At 44.4% G+C, this 19297-nt stretch overlaps 1 protein-coding gene across 2 annotated transcripts in view; it reads left to right on the top strand.

Annotated features, from left to right (window-relative positions):
• PAK5 (p21 (RAC1) activated kinase 5) overlaps positions 1-19297 on the top strand; it is a 91914-nt gene that overhangs the window by 56430 nt on the left and 16187 nt on the right. For both annotated transcript variants that reach the window (XM_052784078.1, XM_052784077.1), the window contains one exon: positions 16584-17381. In XM_052784078.1, coding sequence (XP_052640038.1) covers positions 16584-17381 — 798 coding nt within the window. The remainder of the gene's footprint in view (positions 1-16583; positions 17382-19297) is intronic.

Raw genomic sequence — 19297 nt, 5'->3', positions numbered from 1 at the left:
GCTTGGGGGCAGATGGACAAAGCAGTGGTTGTCCTGACCTCTATTCCTTGCCCTCCCAAATTTTTACCTCTCCTTCTTGATAGCGCCTTTTTTATTTACTCCTCCTGTGGTACCTCTGTAGATGGGACAGTCTGAACTTCTTGCTTGAAGAAGGTTGAATCCCATCCCACCAGGATGCCGTGGACCCATGGTGCTGCTCTTGCTGGGACAGGACCTGGAAGGCTGCTGACATCTCGTGGGCCTTCCTTGTAACCACATCGTGAAAATTCATGCTTAATAACGCACGTTTCCTAATCACACACTTTGCAATTGCACGTTGGGCCTGGCAGATGCTCAGACGGGTGAAAGGGGGGGTATCTTCAAAAAGGGCAAGAGCCAACACCTTGCAGCATAGGAAATTCTGGGTGGAAGGGAAATGTTTTGCCAGCAAGCGTGGTTGAGCAGCAGGACAGCAGCCTGGACAGACTGTGGGATCTCAGCCTTTGGAGAGGGCAAAATTTTATGGACATTGCCCTTAGCAGCCTGACTGGACTTTGATGTTAGTCCTGCTCTGAGCAGGAGGTTGGACTGGATGACCTGCAGAGGTCCCTTCCAGCCTAAGTTCTTCTGTGATTATCCTCATCTACAAGTGATTACGGTCAGATTTGCAATAGTCCTTTAAGGCAGCCCCACTTTCAGTTTATTTTGATCACTAAACAGGAATGCGTTTGATGCTACATGGTGCCAGAAGAAACTACTGCAACATATTTAAGTAGAAGCTTTTCTTTCAAAGGGATAATGCATCACTCTTGAGGGCTATTTGATTTACCATGTTCTTAAGTGGCAATACTGCTTCAGTTTATCTCCATACCCGCCCCCGTACAGATATAATACAAATATGCCACCTAGTGTCCATGGATGTGTCTTACTGTGACATTTGCTTGGTGTGAGAAGAGCCAAGTTGCTGATTTTGTGTAATCTTGCAGGAAATCTATCACTGTACAAATAAAAATCAGCCACAGTATGAATAAATGCAAGAAGTACACAGCTCAGAAGGTTTTTATTATTTATATCACTAGGTTAATACCTTTCTCATATGTACTACATGTACAAAGGAAACCTTTGGTTTTATTTCTGATTGTCTGATTTCAGAAAATTACAGGTTTTTATGTAAGTCCTTTAGAAGAATATTGCTGCTGCCTGTGAAGTTGAGTTCGAAAGGAGAGAAAATGCTTCAATAAAAGAATAGGAAGAAATTTTTCAGATCAGTAGTTCATTTTATGGAAAATGCAGTTTCACTGTAAGGACTGTCAGCTGGAAGAGAATACACTTTGGAGATCAGAAATTGTTTGTTTCAGGTTTTTCTGTCAAAATATTTAAATATTTTGGTTTCAAAGATCAAAGCAGCCTTGGATGTGAAGTGCCCCAGGAAGCAACCCAGAGCAGGGCTGTTACAGCAGCTTGTCTTCTGGCACCACCATGGCAGGAGCTGCCTGTCCCTCTCCACCGATGGACCCTGGGCAGGGCAGTCAGGTGAGGTAAAAAACTGCTCGAGGACTAAAGTTAAGGGAGAGGAGTGCTATTGCTCCAGTAATACAATTTCTCCTTTCCTTGGACCCTCCTCAGGTCTTCTCCTTACCCACATCCACATACATTCAATGACATTAATACATCGTCATCTCTGTCAACAGTGCATGAACTGGTGCACGGATTTTTTACTCAAGTATCACACTGGCAACCTAGAGTCATCATAAAATGAAGCCAAGCCTGTCAGTGTTTAACAGGCATTTGGACAATGCCCTTAATAACATGCTTTAACTTGGTCAGCCTTGGATTGGTCAGGCAGTTGGACTGAATGATTGTTGTAGGTCTCTTCCAACTGAAATACTCTATTCTATTCTATTCTGTTCTATTCTATTCTGTTCTATGGAAGCACCTCTTTTTAGCTGATGTGTTCTCTGTTGTTCTTTATAGTTTTGAGTTTCTGGCTTTCTGAACAGCAAAGTTCCTGATCAGCTTTTTAGCAGCAGCTCTTTCATTTTCATACCATTGCTTTTCAGACTATCGAAGCACTTCATCCAGCCTAACTAGAAATTGTTTTTCTAGAGCCTCATTTGCAGAAGAAAAAGCAGCATCATTATCATTTCACATTGACTCAAAACACAAAATGTTCCTCAGTTTTTCAGTTCAACTAAGGAACCAGAAAATCAATTATTCACATAATTTTTCTGACCAAGATATTTGTCCCTCATAATAAACCCCTTAGGTTCAGCCAGGTATGTTAGGAGGGTCTGTCTGCAGCTGAACTGCAGACACCAGCATCAGGGTTTACAGGCAGGACCTGGCCATCCTAGAGAAACACTGAGGTTGCCAGTAAAAAAAATCTCTCCTAGCACACGGAATAAATAGTGTAAGTGGCGAAACAAGTTTTTCACATTCCATCTTATTTCTATCCTTTAAATTTGCTCAGATGACCCAGGAGTAATGCCTGCAGAAGTGTGGTTTTCAGAGGTGGTCCCTCTAGCTAAGACAGATAGCACTGGGTAGGGAACAATGCTTTGGTCCACGTTGGACTGTGTAGACAAGATCAGCACTGCACTAAGGCTTTAAGTGCATCATTTTGCACCTCTGCCTTGGAGGGGTGGTAATCAGTTTGCTGGTGCAAAGAGCATTTAAACACGTTATTTTACTAATCATATTGGAGAGAACTACTTTTACCCACTTGCACCAACATCTGCGCAGTCCCACTGAGCTCATTGAGCTCTATCCCTGGAGTAGTGTCAGAGTTTGCTGTCTGCACGGTGGAGATCTGGGGATGTTGTTAAGAAATCCTTCGTCATCTGAGTAAGCTTTGTTCATGCAACAGTTGGCATTGATTTGAATTGGTCTGCTCAGATGAGAAAGGAGTTACTTTACCTGGGCCTGCAGCAATAATAGACAATAATGTAGATTACAGAATTCTGTGGGTAAAAGTAGTTCTCTCCAATATGATTAGTAAAATAATGTGTTTAAATGCTCTTTGCACCAGCATTGTGATTTTAAGTAATATTAGCATTGGAGGAATCTTGCAAGGGCAAGCTTTAGTTCTATTAATGAAAGCTTATGTGGGTGAGCAGAACTTTTCAATACGCTAAGTAAAGATTGAAGATAAATTTAGAGTTCACAGTCTACATCTGCTGAGGCAGACTAGCCTGCTTTACAGCTAAAAAACCACGTTAACCTGTAGGTCTACACATAAAAGGGGCAAAGTCTCAGTGTCAGCATTTCAGAAATTGAATCTGGTCTCCTCTGGGAATACCAGACTGGGAATACTCTCCAGGTAGCGCTGTATAACCTGGAATGAGCCAGGAATTAGATCCTGAGCAAGGACACTCATAATCGGGTTCTTTTTTTAACATGGAAGTTAGTCCCTGAAGACAAATTTATAGGAAACTGTTTCAGTAACTCCTCTCGCTGGCTTGCGTGCCCTGATAAATGAGCCACGCTCCCAGCTTGCTGCCTGGAGGTGGAGGGCTCTAGCTCCATCGCTGCTAACATGACTGTTGTTTCCTTCTCATTTGTTTAGCTAAGCTTTTTGCCTCCAAAACTTTCCCTGCACTGATGCATAAGATCTCTGGGGCCAGAAGCGGTGCTCGGGCCCGTGAAGGACCAGGCAGGCAGAGGTGATGCTTCGGGGCGGCTGCTGCTGCAGTAGGGTCCTTCTGGTTTCTGTACCATGGCAGTGATCCCCTAGAGCAAAGCATGGAAAATAAACGGTAAAATGTAAGCAGTAAATGCTTGCTCCAGTAAACATGTGGAAAGGCTGAAAGTGTTTTACCAAGCTTCAGCCAAATAGTCGCTTGGCTCAGCTGAGAAAGCTGATGGAGTAAAACACCCTGGGAGATTTCTTATTTTCCATGGACTGGCTGAACCTCCAGTAGTGCTACTGACATCCCTCAGATATAAAGTTGGCGTTGATGTTAGAAAATCTCGGCTCATTTCGTCGGTGGCCGGCAGTGGGAAACGCTAGGTGGCAGCAAGAAATCTGTGGAAGTTCATCTCCCTGCGTGTCAAAAGCAGACCCAGACAGCAGAAGTAATGAGAAATCTGCTTGGGCATCCTGATGGCATTTGTTCAAGGCAGACGTTTTAGCCCACTTCCTAACAGGTCCGTGGAGGGGATTTCCATATAAAATTGGTCACGCAGCATTTGCACTCCGCATCGGCACTAGGGCAGTGTTTGCTACTTCCATTTCCATTTAACCATGCAATGACAATAATCATTCAGTAACTACATATTCTGCACATCTTCATGAAATATTTGTTCCTAAGTCTACTAATGAACTTGTTTGGGTCCATTATACACCAGAACAGAAACCATTCTGGTTATAGTCCTGCTAAATTATACTCTATATTATAACCAAACAGCCAAGTTTATTCGATCCCAGCAGAGTTTAGCTCAAGAAGAGTAGTAAGATCAGGGGGAAAATAATGTTGCCAAGCAGCTCCCTTACCTATGGAGCCAAAGCTCCAGGTGTAAATGTGTTTTTTTCTATCTCCTGCTCTGACATGATTAGATCTGGGCTTTGGTGGCTCTCTAGGAATTTGAAAGTGCTTTGCTGCTCACTCTTCCTTGTCTTCCCCTTCATGCAGGATCCAATTACACTAGACAAGTGCTGTGTATTATGGGGGAACAGCGCTGACTTGCCTGCAGAGACTTTTAAATGCCTTTTCTGTTGTCTGTGGGATGAACCGTGCGGGCCAGAAAAAAAAATGGCATTTCAGATACAGGTCTTTGGAGAGAGAAAAGTGAACAGAAGAGAAATATTTAGGATGACCATGTCTGCTTTTTAATAGCCAAGATCAGATCCAACAGGCTTTAGTTAGCTATCAAGATCACAGAGTTAAAAGAAGAGCAAGAGACCGAGTGTTACTGAATTTTACAGTTTTGTAGTCTGAACAAAACAGTAATTGCTATCTGTGTCCTAGTTTGCATTTAATAATTCCCACAGAGCACAGCACAAATGAAGATGCTTACTGCTACAACTTACGCTTCGATGTGAAGTAGCACTTTCCAGAAGCGTTGGGATGTATAGGCATAGAAAACTGGTTTAAACACACCAGCTTTTATGAACCACCCTGGGAAAATGCTCTGGGGCAGGAGATCGGGTCTGACTCCCACCCCACACCCTGGGCCGGGGGGAGCAGCCCCATTTCTCTCTTATCAGCAGTGCCTGCACGGCCCTTCTCCTTCTTCCCGACTTTCCGTGTTGTCCGGCGAGGGTTGGAGGAAGGGGGGGGAGCAGCACTTTGTCAGGCAGATTAATTTATCAAGCGTGTCAGGACCAATCTGCCACTGGGGACAGAGTGCACTTGGTGGTGGCACAGCCCAGCAAATCGAATCAAATTGAGATTACCCTAGAAATGTTTCAGCACTTTCTTGTAAATGAGATATTGTGGTGCAGTGCCAGGCACTCTGCTGCAGAGCATCCTCTGAAATCTTCTGCCTTGGTTTGTTCCCATCAAGAAGGCGTTTGATTTGCACTTGTTGTTTACAAGAGTGAATAATTAAAGCATCAGATCAGGAAGCTCCTCATGTCTTTCCTCTCACCTGCCTAACTGTCAGATTTCTGCACAGCGGCGCTCTTTGCTCTAAGTCCACATTTGCAGGTGAAAATCGCTCCGTGGGAGTTAGTACCACTTAGGGCATTCCTATTGCTGCATTTCCCATTTAATAGCTGTCCTTGAAAAGGAAGACTAATATTCTTCCTTGGAAGAAAGAATGCTGCAATTTACAATGCATATGAAATTATTTTGTGTTGTGATTTTGCTAATACAAATTCCTAAATTCTCTGAAATCAGAGAGTGAGGTTTCAGAAGATGAAGGAGCCCATAATACTCAGAGACATCAATCAGATTAAAAAGCACACCTTATGTGTTTGTGGCCAGGAACGCACAATTTTAGTGAAGTACCTTGAAACTTTCTCACTATTTTTAAGGCCATGGGACTGAGGCATTTTTTGGCACAACACTGGCTGCAGGGTGATTTCTCCTGCTATACCTTGACGGTTTCCTTCCCTGCCGGTATGGCCAGCATGCCGCACACATCATCCCACCCTTCGTTGGTGTGTTAATCCCAAATACGCAGGGCTGTGATTGCAGTGACTGTCTCGACCCTGAGCGGTACTTTGCTGGGCTCATGGGAGATGAGCCCCATCGATCTGTGAAAAGCTGGTTGCATGGCGCTTGGAACTGAGGCACTCATCAGCATCTTCTTCTGCTCGCTGCCTTCGCCTGATGATTTATGACGTGGGAAGGTAATTCACAACCCCCGCACTGCGGCTTGCAGAGCACAAGGAGCTTCTCGAGCTGGCCTCTATATGCTCTGAAACAGAAATGTTGACTTTGTCTTCAAACATCTGCCTATAGAAAGCCTCCTTTGCTGTGGTAAATCACAGCAAAAAGTAATACAGTTTAAATCGTTTCTTCTAAATTATCAGACTGTCAAAATCCTCATTTTAATTAAAAGCGGGGAGATGACTGCGACCGCAGCAGAGTGACCCAAGAGCCTCTGCCCTCCTAAGCAAGTGCCCCACTGCCAGAGCTGTCAGATGAAGGCAAGTACTTCCCTAGCGTAAAATTTTATCACACTGGAATTTACTTAAGTATTTCAGAAAGCTCAAACTGCAGCCAGAACTCTTTCACTGAGAAAAAAGCGCCAGGATCATTAATTGGGTTAATGCTCCATCAACCTTGCATTTGTTAATGGGCATGTTTAGGGCACGAGGGAAACCTCCGCCAGGGAAATGTCATCTGAGCTACAAAGACAGTTTATGCTGTGGTGCGACTTTATGAATTACAGACTGTCCCTCTCTTCAGGCTTTTTTAATTGGTGGTGTTGGTCGAGAGCAAACTAGTCTCCATGGTGGCAGTCAGTACCCCTGTACCACGGTGGCCATTACAATAAACATACGTAGTGGTGAGCGAGACTGAAATGATGGGGCACTGTGTTTTACACTGCCCACCCTACTGTGGGGCTCGTCTCCCCGTGAATAGCCCACACCGACGCCTTTCTGGCCTCTAGAATAAAATCTGCAATGGTGTCATGCGCCTTGGTTGTAGAAAGACTATTTTTTTAAATGCATATCAGCCCTGGGAAGACTCACACAATGTTGTGCCCCACCAGTTCCTAGCACTAATCATGGGTAGATGTAAAATACTGACTCTGTGCCATAGAAGCAGTGTCAGTGGGCGCCTCGGCATCGGCACCGCATGGGAGACCCATGGCTCCTGTGAAGCGTAGTGGTAGGTTATCAAAGCTGAAGTATTTGAGGAGGTGTTTAATTCTTGTGATTTCTCATGCCTTTGTTGAGAAAAATGGATTTTTATTTTCCTCACAACTCTCCCACAACTCCCCCAGAAAAATAACAGTCTAGCCTGCAAATATTAGATAAGGACAACTGGCTGATACAATATTAAGGTTGATGACGATTGTCTTGTGGCTGCAGAGAGGGCTTCAGAAAACTCTATAGCCATTTGGGTTAGCCCCAAGCCCCTGTGGGGTCCTCTTGTTATCTCACCTCCCTGCAGTTCCTCTGCCAATGTGAGTGCTTGCACCCAGTTCAAAGTGATGGGCAGCAGAGTCAGTTCACACCTGGTTTAAGATGCATTTTTTGCAATGCATTTTGCTTAGAAAGTGGAGATGCCAGAACTGAAGGAGACATCAGGATTGCCACCACCCCTCTCTTCATCTCCTGTTCCCTGCACCTGCAGTGTGGCTGAGGATGAGGAGCTGTAGTGCAGAAAGGGTCATTCCCACGTCTCTCCCGTAGCACATCAGTAATCCAGGCACAAGCCAGTTCCCAAGCCCAGATTTTGGAGGCAGCAGTTAGAGACACTGGAGCTTCATTGCTTTATATTAACTGCCTTTAATTCTGTCATTTTTATTTGGACATAAACCTGCTCAAGTCACACACAGCCCTGCCTGCGGCAAACTTTGATCCCGGAGCTGTGACATGTCATGAATTTCCAGTCCGCTGTTGTCTTGGTATTACAAGACTAAAAAACAGAGTTGTGTTTCTTGGAGGGCAGGATTTCTGTCATCTGGCCCAGACATCCCCAACTTTCCTTTGTGGTTTTTAGCTGCCTCTGAAGTCAGCCCAGCTGGAAAGCTCTGGGGTGCTGCCGCTGCGGGGTTCCCCCATAACCGTAGGGTGCTGTGTGGTGCAGAAACCATACCAGCAGTCACTGGACCACAGCCATACCTCAGTAAATCTTACTGAATTTGCTTTACAACTTCCCTGGGGGGGGGAGAAAGAAAATTCCATTAGCACAGAGGCACTGGCAGATGACGTGGCTTTGAAAAAGGGAGAATAAGATACCTGGTCCTGCTGGTGTTCAACAACAGGGCTGGCCACAGGCGTTCCAAGTCAGCAATCTTTTTCTTTTCCTGCTAGAAAATGTTAATTTGACAAAATAGGAAAGTTTGACATAGATGGATGGATTTTATCCAGAATGTGGCCAAACAACTAGTCTTTGGTGTGGTTTGATACAGCTTTTTGGCTTAGCAGGTCTACTCTGTGCGCTGTTGTGCTGAAATGATTGCCATCAACCTTAGGAAAATGCAGTGCTATTAAAAGGGCAGTTAAAATTCCTGCAGTTAACGTTTTTGAGGAATTTCATCTTGTGGGACATTTTGCTTTTTCATTCTGTCTTGGGATAAAAGAAAATTTTGAAGTGTCCCAAGTCCTATGAAATAGAAATTCTGTGGTTTTGAGATTTCTCCATTTCTCTCCTTGTGAAGTGCTTGTATAACTCATCAGTAATAAGTACACTAACTTTCTCCCTCAAACTAAAACTTCTAAGTCACATTTCACTCTCATTTGTTGTGTGTCTGAGGGATCTGTGGATACACATTACATATAAAATTGCACGTACCTGATGTGTTTTAAGTAGACCCAGAATAATTATTTTTGACATTTAATATTCTCTAATAGCATTTAAAATGACATAAAACAATCATGTTTGTGTATTTAAAAAAAAAAAAAAGAAGGTAAAGTTACTAGAATGTAGATGTTTCGGTGGAATTTTAAAACTAAGTGAATGTGATTATAATGAAATGTTGCTCTTGTTGTTATGGCAACTAACTTTTAAAACTGCTGTGAAGGGTGACAAATTACACAGTGCCGTTTCGGTTAGCCTTTTTTTATAGTTTTCCATCATTTTACTTTTGAAGAATTTTAAACAGCTGGCACTAGTGGTGGTGTTAAGCACATTACACTTCTCTCAAAACTTTAGCTGTACCTTTATTTTGATCCATGGAGTAATATATATTTTTCTAGCTGAGTAAACTTCATTTCTACATCATCAATGTAGATCATCATCGTCATCTACATCTTCCAATAATTAACATGTGGCCATGCCCATGTTTTCCCAGCTTCTCTCCTCACCTGTGCTGTTGCCAGTATCAGGTTAATTAATGTGATAGTATTGGATGTACGCTCCTGAAGGCCGCATATTACCAAGCTCAGCTCTCTGCTCTGCAGTGACTTTGCTGTGCGGCAGCAAAAAAATTCGGTGATGCCGATGTGCGCTCAGAAACGTGACTGCAGTGTAGACGGGCATATTTCGTGGGTCTCCGTGTAGCTGGTTTGCAGCTGCAGGAATCTGATGACGACTGCTCATCTGACCTGTTCAGTCCAGCCCCTATGGACAAGCCTCACCAAAATGCACTGCAGATCTCAGCCCAGGGCAGCCAGGGCATTTTGTCAGGTAGGACTTGCAGAAGCAAGTGGGAGATATTTTTGTACAGGTGGATGCAGGGGAAGGAGTCTCTGGGACCCATCCCTCCTCCAAAGGAGAAATTGTGAGAATGATTTAGTTTTTTACTCTGTTGAATTTAGTAGAGAGGCAAGGGCACAGTCCTGGAGTAACACAGCTGTTGGATAGCCCAGCATTATGCTCCTCCAAGCTCAGCATGTCTACTCCAATATTAAGGAAACCAGAACGGTGGGGGGGGACTTCATACGGAAGAGGTAAATCAGCCTCTCTGAGGGAGGTGGTTCTGAACTGATGTTACCCACAGTGACCTTCTCCCCTTGGAAAGCGCAGTGTTACCTGTGGCAAGGTGTTGGTACGGGTATCAGTTGCCTCTTCTGCCATAACACAGAAAAGAAACTGTACGCTCTGCTGCTATTAGCATCTGTCAGGAGGTGAAAAACTTGTCAGATGATAGTGGGTGGACAGAGTAAAAGCTGCTTCTTTGTATCCAGTGATGTTGAGTCAGCTGTGGTGATGAGCACATCCCAGATGTGGCACATGATGCAGCACCCCGGGGCTCATGTCTGGGGGCTTCTGCCCTCCCAGCTAGCAAAACCATGGAGGTGGACTTGGCTGAGTTTTACTTTGGGGCTTTTCGTTTATATTTAATTTCTCCTGTGCATGGGAAAGGACAATAGCTGTCCCAAACAGGAATTGCTGGATCTTCTAGAAAGGGATTAGAGAAATTCACGCGACAGGATCATGGCTCACACACTTAGACACTTCACGGCAAGGGGCAGGTGATGGCCTCATGCTCCTAGTTTTCTCGGATGACTCTACGGTGTAAAGTGCACGTTTGGTCCAGAGAGCAGAGACCCATACCTCCTCGCCCAGCTGAGGCATCCAACACCGGTGAAATTTGCAGAACTCCTTCCCCTAGGAGGGAACTGTGGGATGCCAGAAACGATTAATTTTTTTTATTATTATTTTTATGGGGAGAATGAGAATATATAGCATTGGGAAGGAATTCATAACAGAAATGATATAAACTCTGAGGCTTCCAGGTGTAAACCAAGCTCTAAATTACAGGCTTCAGGAAGAAATGTTCTGACATGCTTTCCTGCCTGTTGTATATTCCTTGTGACTAACTCTTAAGTAATAGCTGTTTTGTTTGATCTACAGGCTGTAGATCAAAACTGGAACAGATCTCATAGAACAGTACTGCAGGGTGCAGAGTGATAAATGACATCTCTTCCCATCCAGCACCGTTTCTCGCCACGTATCTGATGAGCTTCTGTTGCAAAAGGCGTGTTTCCAGGATAATGCTGTATGGCACAAGCATGCTACACTTCCCACTTAGGTTAATGTTTTGCATTACTATGGAGAAATGAGTTGTTTGGTTGGCACGGGTCACTGGTGCTGGCCCCTCTGGCTGTATCTGCTCATTGCCTGCCGAGGTCAGGAGACAGCTGCCCAGATGCAGCACTTATTTCTAACTTGTACAATTTGTATCATCTCCAATTCGGTCTCAGGATGAAGTTTGGTGGTCCTACAGCCAGAAGCTGGGTTTTGGCACGATCCAGGTCTCAGAGTTCAAAGCAGCAAATACATCCAATTACCTCCCTTGTGGTACAACCATACAAACGTAGCATAGATGTGATTACAAAGAGGACCCTGCATTGGTGGTGGGAGCAGATGGCACCCAAAGGGACAGAGCCCTGGGGTGGCCTCTGGTGAGGAGCAGGTCTGCTGGCTGCACGGAGAGCTCACCCAACGCTAAGGCCATTGTGCGGAGACCAAGGGAGCAAGTCGACAACTTCCTAACCCTGGGACTTTTGGGAAGCGCAATGTATGATTGAGTTCCCCAAGACACTTGCACCTGCTTTAGGTGGGAGAAAAGGCAGAGGAGAGGGATGTGACTTCAGCACAGACCTAATCCTTAATTCTGTCTCCAAAGCCCTTTTGTCCAAAAAATAGACAGGAGTCATGCGCTTTCTTTTAAACACAGTCTTCTATCTAATGTGCAAGGCTGACGCACAAGCTCGTCTCCTACAGATGGCAATGCAGCATTGGTTGGGCACTTCTGCCATGAGCATGGGAAGCACAACCTGCCATGATGGCATCATCAGGTGGGGGAAAGAGGGGATGGAGGTACAGAAATGTTTTTCAGTCCTTTCTCATGAAGCTTCCCCATTCGGGTGTAATTAAGCATTCGCTGGAGCGCAGTAGGATCATGAGGATGGCTCCGACACCATCATTTGGAACGGTGACTCAGAGGTTAGAACTTGTCCTCCAGTGAATATTCGATGGAGAAAAACCCTGAGTGAAACAGTGGGCCAGCCTTCTTGAAAACAGCTGTCCTGGACCCCAGCTGAGCTCCCCAGTCGCTGGGCTTCCAGCTGCCATCACTTTTTCTCCCTGGCAGCATATTTACTCAGCCGCGTAAAGTCAGCCATTGGAGTCTGTGGGCAGGTCTTTATCTCTCATCTATCTCCCATCTTCCCCTTTGAGCCTGGTCCTTGTGTCAGCCCTCAAGATGGCAGCTCAGACTTAAAATTTAGCCTCACAAACAAGGGAAAGGAGGCCACCTCATATTGGCCCCAGGCTGCTAGAAAGAGCAGGTTTTTGCTGCACACTTGCGGCCGTCTCCAGGAGTTTGAGGCTCTCTGGCTATTTTGAGCTTCTGTAAGAACTTGGCTTGGTCTGAAATCTCACAGCCTCTTCTCCTGTTGAGAACAGATCAACTGCAGACCCCTGACACCTCTTACACCCTTGGCTGCAGCTATAAAACTCTGTTACTTCTGGGGAAAGCTGGAGTTTTCCTTCTGACATGATGGCAAGGATCAGTTTTTCTCCCCAGTGTAGTGCTGTTCACATTTTCTTATGCCAAGGAGTCAGATGTGGTGTCATGAACACAGCTTCAAATACTTTGAATGTCTTGCAACACAGGAAGATAAATTACCGACACATCCACCGCTTACACTTAGATTATTTTGACCAGCTGTGCTTTATGCACCTTTTCTTAAGAAAAAATTGGTTTTCAGATGTGCATAGGCTATGCTTTTAGTTTATGTATCATGCAAATGAGGGGAGAAGCTAGCTAGAAGCGAAATCAGAGTTTAGATTGGCTGTTTATAAGGGCGACATTTCCTTAAAAGACCTTTTTTTTTACCCTGCACATCACAGAGATTTTAAGTCCACATCAACTTCTGAAAACACGGCTCTGGGAGGACAAAGGATGATATATTCTTAACGAGTGTGTAAAGTATAGTAGTTTTAAAGACAATAAATGCAAGGTCATATTAGGGCAAAACAGTTAATTAACCACTTCATTATTGTCAAGGTTAATACAGTATTTGAGCACAGAAGCTGTTTTTCACCTCCTTTTGGAAACAAGGCAAGACAGCATTTCTTACAGACAGATCCATTATAGCTTATCACCGGAGGACAGACTGCTACAGAAACACCATGAAGGATGTCTACTGTCACCAGGCTCCAGAGCAAATGCCAAACCTGTCCAGAGAGCAATGGAAATGAAATGAGAGCTACAGCTTCAGAGTACTGCGCTTTAATTCACAGAGATTGCGCCCCATTGATTTTAATGTATGACGGTAACGGTAGCATAAAATTTACTGTCAGTCCTTCATCTGTTGTAACATTGATCCCTCCTAAATTGCAGAATGCACTGAAAAATGTCCTTTAATAAACATGGGGTGTCGACTATAGCAAATCCGTGGTGAACCCAGTGAAAGCTGCACCTGCAGTAGGGCTCAATCTCTGTTTTTTATGCATGCCGGGGTGTTGTACAGGTTTCCATTACTTGATCTCAATAGACAGAAACAAAGGCCTCATAAATCTGAGCCTGTCAACCTTCGTGAATAATGCTTTGCTTTTAACTATCTACTCTACCTGCAGCAACTTCGAAAATTCCTTAAGTTTAAAAATTCAGAGACCAGTAAGTGGTTAAAAAAATTAGAAAGAACCCTATATGAATAGATATAGAATATATACAAAAATAGAATTCTCTCCTTATATGGAAATACAAATTTTTTTTTCAGTTTATGAAGCTTTTAAAATTGTAAAAACTAGTCTAGTTCCTGTGAAACTAATTACCAGGGTAACTGTGTTTATATCACTTTCGATGTAGCCTTTTTCTGTTACATTTTCTTTCAAGGTTTTTGTTTTGCTTTTAAGTTAGAGCTAGAATTTCCCATCTTTTGTGGTTCCTGCTGTTGTATTTCAGTCCCAAGAGGTTTTCCCTCTGCTCGCCAATGCAGCGCACAGCCTGGTGATGCAGTAACTGGTGTTCTACATTCCCAAACCAAGACCCCCACATCAGCAATTCAGTCTTTCCACTGAAGTCATACCTTTGAACGTGGGTACTTCTGGCCCTGGTGCTAACATTAGGCTTTCAGGTTTGGGAATTTGGGCCATGGTTATGGCAGTTCTCAATCTCTGGCTTCTTTCTGCAAATACTGTGCTTCCCAGGAAAGCTGCGGGTGCTGGTGAGCCCCCGGCACACACTTTCTCTGTAGTAAATGACTTCAGGACAGGTTAACATGGCACAACATATGTTTCATTCTTTATAACATCTTCTTTGATTTTATTTTTCAATTTTTGATGCTCTGTGGGCATCCTTACAGAGCAATTACTCTTACAGAATGATACCTGCTTTGGGATTTTAATTTGTTTTTTAAGCCTAGTAGATTGTTCTGCCCACCGGGGAGGCACCTGCTGTATTTCAGATTTGTGTATAAACTTCTTAAGTTCTATTCAGGTAGCAAAACTGCATTCTTCTAAATCTTCCTGCTGAAGGTATCTAAAAATCCTGCTTCCAGAGAGCATCTGCTTGGAGAGGCAGAGGGAAAACTCCTCTTTCCTATAACCAAAGAGGCTGCGCTGCTCCCAGGGGCTCCCTCCAGCTCCAAGGTCCTTTTGTGCAGGCACAACGCAGGTTGCTCCAGGAAACCTCTCCTTTGTGAAGGCCGGTCCCACAGAGAGTATTAAATTGGCATTTTACTCCTCAGCATGCGTTTGCACAGGGGAAGTGGGGTGGCAGTTGGGTATTTCAATCTTGTTTTCAATTATAAGCATTTCATTGTTGAATGTTGCTGGTTTATTATGTGGTAATTAAATATGAATGATTGCACAGTCATCCTGCCAAAGGGGCTGTAGCCGAATGAAACCAATTCCTCTCATCTTGCTGAATGGCTTCAGAGGCGAAAGGAGTGATCTATTTGCTGTCCTATTGTTTCAGTATCACTAGCTTCAAAATAGCAAACTAGGCAAGTAATTACGGACATAAATCAGAGCAGGGATCAGTGTGAGGTCAAGACTGCTTTGCTTGTAGCCTGGCTTTGCTCAGCTGCCTTTTGCTGAATAACAGAGAAGTACATTGTTGTTAATTTTGTGAAAAAGTTATTTTATTAGTGATTAAATGCGAATTTTGACAAAGTTTGAGCCTCTGTGTGCTTTCAAGCAGGCGTTGAGCAGCCTCACCATCTCTGGAGTGGAGCCTCCTCTGTCAGTGTTGCAATGAATGAAGGGCCAGTGGCCAGGCTGGACACCACAGTCAGCATCTGATATGCCATGGTTGGTGTCCAATACACCACGGTTGGCATCTGATACGCCACAGTCGGTGTGCAACATAGGCAGGCTGCAGCTCGCAGAGGGACATCTCCTTAGGGTGACCACAGTGACTCTGTCGAAGAACTTGGCAAGTTAAATAAGATAAAGCCATAGATACTTAGCCGAAGCAAATCAGCAAAGCAAATGTGTTTTCAGTAGGGCTGCGCTGATTTATGGCCCTGGCCCTTATTCTGTACATCTTATTCTTGTGGGGTGTTTATAAGCATGAAGCGGCATTCAATGGGAGTCAACTGCTGAAAAATGGATACAACCACGTGTTATAGTCTTCAGACGGTACTAGCTAAAAATAGTCAATCTTTCTTGAAGGAGAGCTGTAACCAAGCACTGCTTGCCTCCCATCCTACCAGGAGCACCAATATTTTGGACAGAAGGGAGTAGGGATGGGCGGGGGTTGTGGGCAGTCAATGGGAGCAAGTCCATGTCTGCAGTGCTCCTACACACTCATCATCCATGGCTGGGGGATCTATAGAGGACTTTGCAATATTAGGGCCACCACTGCTGCCACCACATGGCATCCATGACATGGATGTCCCAGAGCCATGGTTGTGCACAGTGGTTTTCTGGATGCTGTGTATTGTAAGAAGGAGATGTAGATAGGTATTTTTCCCTCTTCCCCAAGTGTCTCTTATGCTGAGTTAGCTAAGAGGCAATCCCCAGTGGTAATTCTGCTACCCAGGAACATACCATTTTGGAAAAAAAAAAACAACAAACCAAACCCAGTGCCTACTAAACTATATGCTGCTTTCCATTCCAACAGTATGTTAAAATAACATGTAGAAGTGACCTCTGAATGATTTTCATTTAGCTTATCCATACCCTGTAAATCAGATTCAGCCCACCGGTTTGGCTTGATGTAGACAACTGAATAACAGCAAATACAAAATAAGTAGTGGTTTTAAATGTCTGCTGTTGGCTGCTGAACACCTACCTCAAACTGCGCTTTTTAAGAGTATCTTGGGGTTACATGCCAAATCTCAGCTTATGATGTACACCGAATTGAACCCGTCTTTGTTTATTCATTTCTGCATGTCCTATTGTAAGTATTTATTGAGGTATTTTTTTCTAGCAATGGATTATTCTGAGGTATGTGACTGAAGAACATAACACATTGCTACGGGTATTTCTGGGTGAATCATAGACTTTTTTCCTTTCGGTGGTTTTCTTGGTCAGCTATTAAACAAAAATCAGTATTTAATCAAAGCAATTTTTTATTCCCAGACTATTGTTAGAGGAAATAAGCCTCGAAAGGATACTTCAATCAATGGCCTGCTGGAAGAGTTTGACAATATTTCAGTGACACGATCCAATTCCCTGCGGAAGGAAAGTCCTCCCACCCACCACCAAGGAAACGCAAACCATGTGCCAAGGCACCAGGAGGAAAATGGTTATATCACGTATTCCCAGTACTCCAGTGAGTCAGACACTACAACAGACTATGTCGTGGAAAAATATCGAGACAAGACTCTTTACGGGGAAGAGTTAGACAGGTACTACAAAGGGAGCTATGCTGCCAAGCAGAACGGGCACATGATGAAGGTAACTTCCCGGGACATCTATTATTCAGAAGTGACGCCTCTGCAGTCAGACCTCTCCAGGTTCCTCCCAGATTACCATGCACACCTGGAGACAAAGCCCAAATCGCTGGAATACGGTGGCCTAAAGCTGGAGTATCAGCGGATCCCCAGTGGATCCTCCCTGGACTATAGAGATCCCTTTCCTTACGCCCCGTCCCGAGCGTCAGTGCAGAGCGAGTGCCCCAAGGAGAGACTGGAGTACAGCGACGGCGACTGGGGACATGGCCTGGGCAAGGACAACTATGACAAGAGGCCGAAGTCATCCTACATGGACCCAGCAAGCCCTCAGCCAGCAATGAGGCAGAGGTCCAGGTCGGGCTCCGGTCTGCAGGAGCCGGCCATGCCCTACGGAGCAAGTGCTTTTAAAGCACACCAGCAAGGACATTCCTACAGCTCCTACACCTACCCCCGCTTGTCCGAAACTGCAGCAGGCATCCCCAAGGTAACGTGACATCCCCGGTGACAGTGCTGCCAGGGCAGGGATCAACCTCTCCAGAAGGGGAGTGCAAAAAATTAAGTGCATTCAAAAAATTAAGGGCAAGGAGCTGCGCTTGGGCACATGATGCTAACCACAACTGGTAACGTCCCTGGGAGCTGCGCGGCTGCCGCTTGGTGGGTGTGAAAACCCACCCACTTTACTTGGGTATCTGGAAATGGATGTCAGGGACCAGTAGGAGGCAGGTTTGGAGATGCCCATCTTCTGGGGGTTTTACTTGGGACTGCCAATTACCCCAAGTTCTTTGGCAGTTTTTGTAGCATTAGGAGTTTGTACGTCTGTGCAGATAGATCTTAGTGGGAGGTGAGAAGCTGGTCTGGTTTGTATATCAGATACTTTCATATTTGAATTGTTACTGTGCAAGGCTGAAACCTCCATGTTTTAATATTTATGCTATATTTATATTACAAGGTTTCTTAATGCTTTGCTGCTAATGAGAGTAGGGGTTTATCCCTCTCCGCTTTGTTTTTAAGCAGTGAAATTAAATCAAAGCAGTTTATCTCACCCAAGACATTTTAGATGTAGTTAAAAAAAAGGGTTAAGGTGCAAAAAAGCTTTCCAACCATGGTATCTACAAGCAGCTCCTCTGCACAGATTTGTGGCCTGCTCTGCCTCTTCTAAGTCACATGAGGAATATTACCCATACAAGCCGTCCTACCCTACTTGCAGTAGTTTGCTGTAACTATTTGTTCAGTTGAGAGAATAACGCTTTTCTTACACGTCTAGTCACATAGCTACGATGATGACCTGCTTAAACATCTAATATTGTGCAAGACGTATTTTTTCTTCAGTGTAGATTGCATTGAACATTACCGAGTTCCCCTAGCAACGGGTTCTGAGATGATAGTTCATTTTTCCAGGGCTGAAACAGTCTTGGGTTGCTGTGACTTACCAAATGTGCTGAGGTAGGTAGCTTGTTAGGCGATGAGATCCACTCTGCTGTTTAATGATGGTCTGAACAGTGCGTTTTCTTACTGGCTCTGTGCACTGAGAATGTGGTCCTGTCTGGCTGCAGACCCAGAGGAAGTGCCAGGTCTCTGCAAATCCACAATAGCCCCATGCCAGAGGCATGCCTGTGTCTTGCTTGCTCAGGTTTTGGCTGCTTTGCTGATCCTGGGGTGCAGTTATAATCAGTGCCCTGCGGTAGAGGGAGAGCAATGCATTTTTATTCCACATTGCATTAAAGCACAGAGCTGGGCTTTGGATGTTGAGGATAAATTGTGGGGGGAGTAGAATAGTTACCAGGTCTCTTTGCATGCCTTTCCCGAGTTCGGGGTGTGGTAGGAGGGATGCATGTGTGTAATTAACTGTGTGCCAGAGTGTGGCATTAATTATGGATTCTAGAAGTTGTGGGGGAAGCCTGGAATGGGCTGTCCGCCATTTCCTTCATTTAAAGCAATCATTTTGTCAGTTTAGAAAGGAGAAGGACAAATCCAGTAATTCATAGACTCTCTTGCGCCTGCTGCTGCCAGTTTTACAGCATTCTATGGGGCAGAAGACAGCTATATTTTACAGGACTCAAAGCACTCCAGACACTTTGAAAAACATCCCATTAAAATGCAGTTAACAACTTGTATTAAAAAAAAAAACGATGCCTTCGTACAAGATTCATTGTGAGCTGTTGCTCTCCTCAGCATCAGAAACACTCCTACAGCCTTGGTGTATTGAAACTTGATGATTCACTGTGAAATGCAGCAGTTTCAATTCTCAAACCCGTCCACAGCTCCTGGAAGTGAATAGCAGTTTCTTGTCTTGGATGATTGCTGAAGAGTCTTCTTTTCAAGGAGGCATTATTAAGATAATGGTTCATCAAATGGGCTTACTAAATGAGAATCGGGTCTCAAATCAGATATTTTACAAAT

The sequence above is a fragment of the Harpia harpyja genome, chromosome 4 (genome assembly GCF_026419915.1).
Source record: "Harpia harpyja isolate bHarHar1 chromosome 4, bHarHar1 primary haplotype, whole genome shotgun sequence".
Taxonomy (NCBI): domain Eukaryota; kingdom Metazoa; phylum Chordata; class Aves; order Accipitriformes; family Accipitridae; genus Harpia; species Harpia harpyja.
The sequence above is the reverse complement of the archived record's forward strand: the minus strand, read 5'-3'. Positions and strand labels throughout refer to the sequence as shown.